General features: G+C 39.8%; 1 protein-coding gene across 2 annotated transcripts in view; it reads left to right on the top strand.

Annotated features, from left to right (window-relative positions):
- The first annotated feature begins 892 nt into the window (after window positions 1-892).
- The window catches only part of AP3B1 (adaptor related protein complex 3 subunit beta 1), a 153,990-nt gene continuing 146,195 nt past the window's right edge, over window positions 893-8,687 (top strand). The window contains exon 1 of one of the 2 annotated variants that reach the window (XM_056514721.1): window positions 893-1,141. In XM_056514721.1, the coding sequence (XP_056370696.1) occupies window positions 1,011-1,141 (131 nt within the window). In that variant the 5' untranslated portion in view covers window positions 893-1,010. The remainder of the gene's footprint in view (window positions 1,142-8,687) is intronic. The other variant, XM_056514722.1, reaches the window with a different exon arrangement.

The following is an 8,687-nucleotide window of genomic DNA, read 5'->3' as shown; positions in this document are numbered from 1 at the left end:
AATATTCACACTGAGACTTTTACAGTCTAAACCATGACTTTCAAAAAACAGTGCTACACAGGAAAAGAAGCTATGAGAGATCATAAAAAAATTAAAACAGTGGCACCCATAGAAGGGAGCTATTGAGGACAACTACCTTTACAGCAGTCCCATACTCTTAATAAATCCTTTACTGGTAAATCCTTTTCTAAAAAGTTTATTTGCTTGGTATTGTCCCAGTTTCAATCAGTAAAGTACAAGCTGCTGAAAAGCAAGCAAGTAAAAACGTTGCTTCAGTGGAATATGACAATCGCCCGCCACTTTTTTTTTTTTTTTTTTTTTTTTTAATTTCTCTTCGAGATATAAAGTATTGATTGTGAACAGGTAACCTTTTGGAAATAAGTTCAGTACTAAGGACGAAAAGGTTGCACTCCACTAGACCATGTCAGGAGATGGATTGAAGGGTGTTTTAATGAACACAGATTATTCCTAAAAGACTAGGGAAGAGGAGAAAGATGCACGTAGGAAAACAGGATTGTAAAAAAAGGAATTAGGAGAAACTTCCCTCAAAAGACTTCTAACTACCCTTTGATATTTCTGGCCTCTCATATGTAAACAGCTGCTCCTAGTCTAGGTTACCTTACTTCTATTGTCAGCGGGGAGTACCGGCACTGGTAACACGGTCACTCGAAGTAACATACGAGCTGACGCTCTAGGGCAGGCTTTGAGTTTTAAGGGCAGGCTTTGAGTTTTAAGGGCAGGCTTTGAGTTTTAAGGGCAGGCTTTGAGTTTTAAGGGCAGGGCAGGGGCCCGGGCAGCACCGCCCCAGGCCCTCTCGGGCCTCCCTCGGCCCTTCCCGGCCCCGGGGCCGCGGCTCCGGCCGCACGTCCGGGCCCGGCCGCCCCGCCCCCCGCCGCGTGACCGCGCCGCTTCCGGGCACAGCGCCGGGCCGCGGCTCCGGGGGTGCCGCCACGGCAACTTTGGCGGGCCGGGCGGGCAGCGGCTGCACCGGGGGCACCGCCGGCACCACCATGTCCGGCAACGGCCTCGCTTACAGCGAGCAGGGCGGAGAGGCGGCGCCCGAGCTGGCGCAGGAGGCGGCGCCCACCGTGACCCCCTCGACTCCCGCGGCCTTCGGGCTCTTCAGCAGCGACACCAAGAAGTAAGGGAGCTCGCTGGGCTGTGGGGCGGTGCGGGGCCGGCGGGGCGTCCCGCGGGCGGCGACACTGCCAGGGGCCCCGGCGGGGAACCGCGCCTTCCGCCTGACTCCTTTCGTGACTCCCCGGAAAAGTTCGCTTGCTTGCCTTTAAAGTGTGCATAGATAGTGGGTTGCCTGTAAAGTGTTTCTTTTGGTTTGTTTGAGAAGCTGCTTATTGTTTCTTCTCTGTTTGGACAGCTAGCCGCGGTAGAATTGTTCCAATTTTGCCTTCAAAAGTGTCTATATATATATATATATAAAGTGTTTGTAAAAAAAAGTGTTTGTGGGAGTTACGGTTGGAAATGTAGTGGATCAGGGCGAGGTGGCCAGCTCGAAGTGGGTGTTAACAGTGTTAACAGTGTCTTGGTCAGAAGTCAAAATGAGGAAATGGAGAAGGTTAAAAAAACCCAGCCAAGCGCACTGGTACAGAAAGCTTTCGGCTCCTTAAAGTAAAAGTGGATTGGAGAAGAAGAATGTCCAAATGAAAAGATCAAAAGGTTTGCTAAGCTGGAATTGTATTCTACAACAAATTGGAAATCTATTCCAAGAGCAACCAATAAAAAGCACCATAAACTTAAGGTCTCATGTACATTAGGAAATCAATTGCTGCATCTTCAGTTTGATTGTTCTGCACAAGGAGAACATCTATGCTCTGGAATCCTCGACTGATGTGTTTATTTGTGAGCCACAGCAGAGTAAATCACAAAACCATGAAGCTGCTGGCACTCTAATGCTTAGCTCTATGAGACAGTAGCTGGTGGGCCTCCTCAGTTTACCAGATGAGTCTTGTTGCTTTTTCCCCTTCTGTTTTGCTAAAAACTTCACTTTTTCATTCTGTTCCAGTTCAGGTTTTCACTGCTGTAGTATAATTGCGCATCTGCGGGTCTGTGTGTTTTAGCTGATATATGTTGTGCCCTTCTTTTCTTGTCCCCTTCCCTAGAAATAACTCGGCATTTTATTTCTAAACCATTATTTTGTTACTGTTTAAATTTTTTTTTTTTCATGGGGTGGAGGGTATCCTCTTCATTGATCATGGCCATAATTTTCTACATCACTCATAAACTTAGGACTGTTTTGGGGGTGAAGTGTAGCTCTCTGTTTTATTAGATGCAGAAGCTGAAGTGGGTGATTCTACCCAAGGCTCCCCAGTGGTCACAGGGAAATACAGCTCTGGGGTCCTGAGATATTTTGTACATGTGTATGTTTATGGATGTCCTTTAGTATGAAAGTTTGTGATATGTGAGCATGCCAAATTAATTAATCGCTCCTCTAGACCTGCTCTTACACTTTCAGGAGTGTAATCCTCTAAAGGAATGACTTGAGAGGAAAACAGACATTGCTGTACACAGTCTTTTGTAGCTGACAAGCAAATTCTTGCTGAAATAAGGCGTTACTCACAATTCACTTCAGCTTAACACTTGTGTGGTTAAGCTCTGAGTATGGATTGGGTATTTGAGGAACAGACACTGTGCAGGGAAAATTTGTGTAGTGTGAAAAAGCAACTGGACTGCGAGTGAGGGTTATTGTTAGAAAAGCAGACTGACTGTGTGGCGCTCTAGCTGGAAACTGCAGTAGTCATTCATCAAGTGTATACATTGTATTTCTAATAGTTCACTCTAGTCACAGTGCAACAGCTGCTCATCAGAAGGCAGTATAAGAGAATACAGAGAAGTGCAATATGTGTCCTTGCATCTTGTACATGAAGGTGTGAATTTAGTGAAGTATTCCACTGGTGAAATGAAAATTACTGTTAGAGCTTTTCAAAGGTTGTTTGCTGATCTCTCCAGATTGTCTCTCAGCAGTCCTGATATACTCATGTCTGATATTATTGTGTTATTTCAGTTCTTGGCAAATTTTTTTTGTTGTTGAGGAAGGGGGATTCTTCCTTAGGTCTCCTGATGATACAAGAAATACTCCTTTTCAACAGAGGGATATGGATATAATTTGTGGCCCAGAACATTACTGCAGTAACAGCTGGACCAGAACCCTTGGCTTGCCTGTTGCCAGTTGATCAGAATGATATATTGTAATTAATATATAAGTATCAAGATAACACTTCATTGAAAAAGTTCCAGTCTCTTTTCTTTGTGTTCTCTGTTTTCTCCTGCTTGTCATGAAGAAGGAAGCCAAAATAGTTATAAAGGTAATGAAGTTGTTAGGATAAGTTGTCTTCAATCTTGTGACAGAAGGGCCCACACAGAAGCAAATGGAGGCACAAATAAGTATTGATATACTTAAATCTGAAATCCAGAGCTGCTCTGGATGTAATATATATATAAATAATAAAAATTATTTGTCCTGGTTAGTTTCTCACATTTTAGTAGGAGTACTGTGCTGAAGTTTGTCTCATCTAAAAGCTCTGGTGTAAAAGCCTACATGTCATTCTTCTGCTAAAGCTGTGTTTTTTACTTTTAGCATTCAATGATCTAACTTTCAATTACAAATATAATTTCAATTTGATTAGTGAACATAGTATTTTCAGTACATGCTTGTGTTGCGGTTCGGTTCAAACATGTGCTATCAGTATTAAAAATATCTCAGTTTGTCAAAATTTCAGTCCTGGTGACATCTTAATCCTGATAAAGTGTAAAGTTTTACTATTAGAAGATTATTAAAGATAACTGTTTATTTCATGATCTTTTATCTTGATATAAGCAAAGTGCATTATGTTGCACATACCATATGCAAACATTGTATCTCATTAGCTAACACAGTGTCTGTATCCACTGCGGTGAAAAAAAATAGAAAACATTAAAATACAACTTATTTTTATAAATAGAAATAATGGAAAGATCTTACCTGAGATCAGTCAGTCTGAATCTTCTTGTGTGGAAAGGACCTTGTTGCATGACTGGATGTGTGTTGCTCTTCTTCCTCTCTTCCTTTTTCACACTTTATCACATGAACTGGCATGTATGGTATTCTTTATACAACTTATGTATTTATGTTTTAAGAATCTGTTCATGTGTCTAGGTTGGTAGTTTGAAACCTGTCTTTGAACGGGTATATCCTAGATATTCACATGTCCCACGTGTTTCAAAAAGAAGAAGAAGGGTCAGATTCTGGTCCCCAGAGTAATGGAAGCAGTCTGCAGAGACATCTTTGCCCATGACGGAAGTTTTCAGAAGAAAAGCTGTAAGATCCAATGGGTTATGTGAATCTGCTGACTCCAGCATGTGGGCCTCAAGCTATTTCTCCATGTTCTAGATTGATGGACTCCATGCAGTAAGCACTGCCTAGTTGGAGTCTCAAAATCTCCTGTTTAGTGTAGAGAAATACTGTGTGATTCACATCACCAAAGTTAATGGAATATTTTTATAGTTACATTATGCTTTATTGCATTATTATTGCTCTAAGTGGAGGAGTGAAAATTCTAACCACCTTCCAACATGTAAGAGTACCTGGAGAGGTAATTAGAAACACAGAATCCCTGTTAATTGCATATATTAGGGTACAGCTGTAACTACCTACTGTTAATTGCAGGTGGACTGAGGATTTTCACCTATATTAACTGCATTTTAAACAAAACTTGCCTGCATGTAAAATTAAAATATAATAATGTTTGGTACTTGGAAATGGTACAATTTCAGCAATAAAACTACTTATTGATTAATGCGATAAAATGTAAAAACTTAGAGGTGAACCATAGAAGTAACATCAGTAAATGTCAATTGTTAAGTATGGTATTGAAGTGGATGACAAAATTTATAACACGCATTTTCAACTTTACTGATTTGCATCTTTAAACTGTATTTCTGCCAAGCAAAATACATTTGTAATTTATTAGACTTTTTTGTTGCAGGTCTGGCTTACATGTTTTGTTGAGCCATTCATCAGAAAACTCGGCAGTGCTGCAAACTCATTTTTCTTTGCAGAGATTTGCAAGTGTGTTTTGAAGAGAGCTGAAGGTGGTGATTTCATTAAGATACTCATTCCCCAATTCTCTGTGCAGAAGACTTTTCCAAACCCATTGGAGCTAAAACTTGCTTTTAACAGCTGCCAGAGGTGTTCTTGGAGTCTTAAATTGATCTAGTTTTATCTTGGCATATTCTGTTCAACCACTCATGGAGAGATTGTACATAGATTGCCATTTGTGAAATTCTTGGAGGAGACTCCAGCTCTAATATTCAAACTTGATGCATCCGCTAGCTCATTGGCACAAGTACTTTCTTTCTCCATCTGTTGAAATGGCCCTATGCCCACCAATATGGTGATATGCCAGTTTCAGTAGGATGTACAACCCGGCAAAGATGAATGGTTTGGATGGATTGATGAGTCTACAAGATAAAATCTGAACCCTCTAGTCAGTACCAGGACAGGAACTAAATGCAGTATACAAATGTGGGCATGCTATTGCAGAACAATTCTCCAGCTGAAATCTGTCAGATCTGATGGGAAGTGACACACAGTGAATATGTTCTTATTGCCATGCACTTGGCACATATGGGGTTGCAAGCAATGAACTGTTGATCTGCTGTGGCTCTCTGTAATGTAGTGACTATATTTTTGGGGCTTTTTTATTTGCTCAGAAAGGCAAGTTTTACAGTTTAAGGTCTTCACCGTGGTTTCTGCATATTTTATGTGTTGTCATATATTTGCCTTAGACATTTGCTTGATCTGCATTGTGAATGGTATTAAATAAACTGTTTGGTTTATTTACAATAAATCGTATTAAGTAAATTTACAAGGCTGAAATTCTACATGTTTTTAGTTCTGCTTTTTTTAAATGCTGTCCTTGTCTGTGCTACCCCTTGATAGTTTTCATACTTGGAGGAAACCAGAGTGGTTTTGGCATTCTGCCAGAAGATGAACAGCATTGTAATGATATTAAACAGTGTTTCTGAAACCTGGACATATGTAAATATACTAGCCCTGAGTTCTGGCAACACCACCTCCGTGGTGGTATCTTTCTAAGAAGCTTTTTCTCAGCATTTTTGGGAAAGCTGTAAACATTAGGAGTTGGACTCAATGATCCTTGTGGGTCCCTTCCTCCTGAGAATAATCTGTGATACTTCTTCTCACTTTCTTATAATCCCTTCACAAAATGCTGCAAAGTAATCTACAAATATCTGCAAATTCTGAGCGCTAGCCTCAAGACAGTCTCTTAAGTTGACACAACTATTTAAGTGGCAGCATCACACCCTATGACACTCTTTCAGCCTTTAGAAAACTGTCTTCTACTGAGGGAGATTTCTCTGTGGCAGAAGTTACCCTGCAGTACTGGTGGTGTGGGTACTGTAAGAAATGGTTATATACAGTGCAATTGCAAGCCTGAATGTTTTCATCCTTTTAGACCACATTTCTTGTTGCTGGGTGAAATAGTGTCTGTAGCTATTTTATTGACAACAGATAATCTTAGCTCAGATCACAGTCCGATCCAGAAGGGGTTTCAAGCTGCTTTGTCATACTAGCTGCCGTCTGGTTAGTACTTTTGAAGTGTAGGTAATTTACACATCTACATTGATGGTGGTGATAGCAGCAGCTTACAGGTTTTGATGCACTGAGTTGCTCTAGTATTGCTCATGTACTGTCTGTACATGAGTAACAGAGAACTGGGACATCCTTATTTAGTTTTTAACTTTATACTTTTCTGTTTCCTCCATGGGAGGGAAAGACTATAACTAACTATCCAAATCACAAGCACTTTGAGAAATTGGTGGCAAAGTAACAATTAAATGAGTTAAATTATGCTTCTGGTCAGACTGTAACTGGTTTTGTTCTCTGTGGCTCTCACCTTTACAGGATAATATAGTTATCCTGGTTTCCCTCACATCTCCAGTCTATCGTTTAAAACTACTGAGTTTTGTTTTTGCGTAATGTACTTCTTTATCAGATTGAAAAATTAGAGTGGCTGAAAAGGAAATAAATTTTTATTTCAATTTCTCTTTAAACCATATAACAGCTACACTCATATCCATATGATTCATTCAAGACTTCCTTGAAGTAGTAGTTGAATTATATGTTGTGAATTAGAAGTGAATATAGTGTTATAATGGAAGAGGATGGTAGTACTGAACAGCACCACAAGACGTCATTCAAACAGTTTGTGGCATAGACCAAAACACAGTGGAATTCAGATTTCTTAATTTCCTGCTAGAAGAAAACCCTAAATCAACAAAATTAACTCAAATTGCAGCATAAATTTGCTGCCAATTAAGCTTCTGTGTTTTATGGATCTGAAATCAATTTGCAGTTCCTCTTTAAATGTTAAATTCAAACTTGTTTAGAGTTTACACACTAGCATGACCTAGCATAAACTAATTTATTTTAAGGATTTTGCAGTGCCAGTAAAATATCAAGAAAAAAAAAATTCAAGAAATGTGGGACCTTCCCTAGGACTTCATTGGTACTCAGGTGCTGCTCTGTCAATGTGTATTATCTTCTTCAAACTTGGTAACATCCAAACTATTTTGAATTTTATGCTGAAGGCCAAAAAAAAAAAATTTTAGTATGCTGTCGTTAAAAGTATGTCTTGCCAACTGAAGTCTCCTGAATGCAAGAACAGTGCAATTGATATTGTGTAACTGAAATTATGCAGTGGATGGAAAATTTGAAACAAGAAATGCATTGTTAAAACTCAGCTGTGTGAGACTTTTGTCTATAAGAGCTTTGTTCCGTAATACCAGAACTGGTGAAGCTTGCTTCCTCCCCAGTGGTGGATTTGTTTGCCATTTCCTGTATCTTACCTTGCAGTGCTATAATGCTATACTTACGTATGAAGACCTTCTGTCTCACTAGGGTTTATTTGTTTAGAATTCACTCTCCTTCCCTTGAGGGGGTTATTGTTGCATTGCTAGTTGGGCCGCAGTTGCAGTTTTATACTCATGAACCTTCTACTTTATTACAAAGAAGGCTCGTGATTAGTGCGTGACTTCTTTCAGTAACTAGCATGTCAGAACTGTAGCAAAACATGAAAATTGATGGGTTTAATCTTGTGGTGTCGCTAAAACCAATAGAAAATAAATGTGTATTTTACCAAAGTGGAGCAAGTGTTTTCTTAATAATAGTTGTTCAGAACATGTCGATGCAGAACCAAGTGACATGCTGCAGATTCTGGATTAATATTTTAGTGTTACTAGAAGTTTGCCATAGTTCCTATGGGGAGTCAAAGTAACTGAGGGAGAGGACCAGATTTATCGCTGATATAGCTACTTAAACCTCAGTGATGTATAGGAATGCTTACCTTTTTTTTTCTGTAGAAAAGGGTACATTGCTCAATGGAATCTGTAATCCTAGTCTTAACCTTAGCAAGATGCCTGTTTTAGTGACCAAGTGTGTGCTGATTGTAGTATGGCATATTCAGAATTTTTCTTTGGGTGCTCTTTGCCATAATAAGCATGCAGAGTAAGGTGATCAAAGTGTTTTGTGGCATAGAACTCCAGGCTGTTAAAGCATAATCTTGTGACTGTCAAGATCTAAGGTTGTTTTTTGTCTTTTCTTTTGTTCCCTACACTCCACACACTTACCTCTGCCCCAGCCATTCCCTTTTATCTTGGGCCAGTTGTAAGGA

This window comes from Oenanthe melanoleuca, chromosome Z, assembly GCF_029582105.1.
Source record: "Oenanthe melanoleuca isolate GR-GAL-2019-014 chromosome Z, OMel1.0, whole genome shotgun sequence".
Taxonomy (NCBI): domain Eukaryota; kingdom Metazoa; phylum Chordata; class Aves; order Passeriformes; family Muscicapidae; genus Oenanthe; species Oenanthe melanoleuca.
The sequence above is the reverse complement of the archived record's forward strand: the minus strand, read 5'-3'. Positions and strand labels throughout refer to the sequence as shown.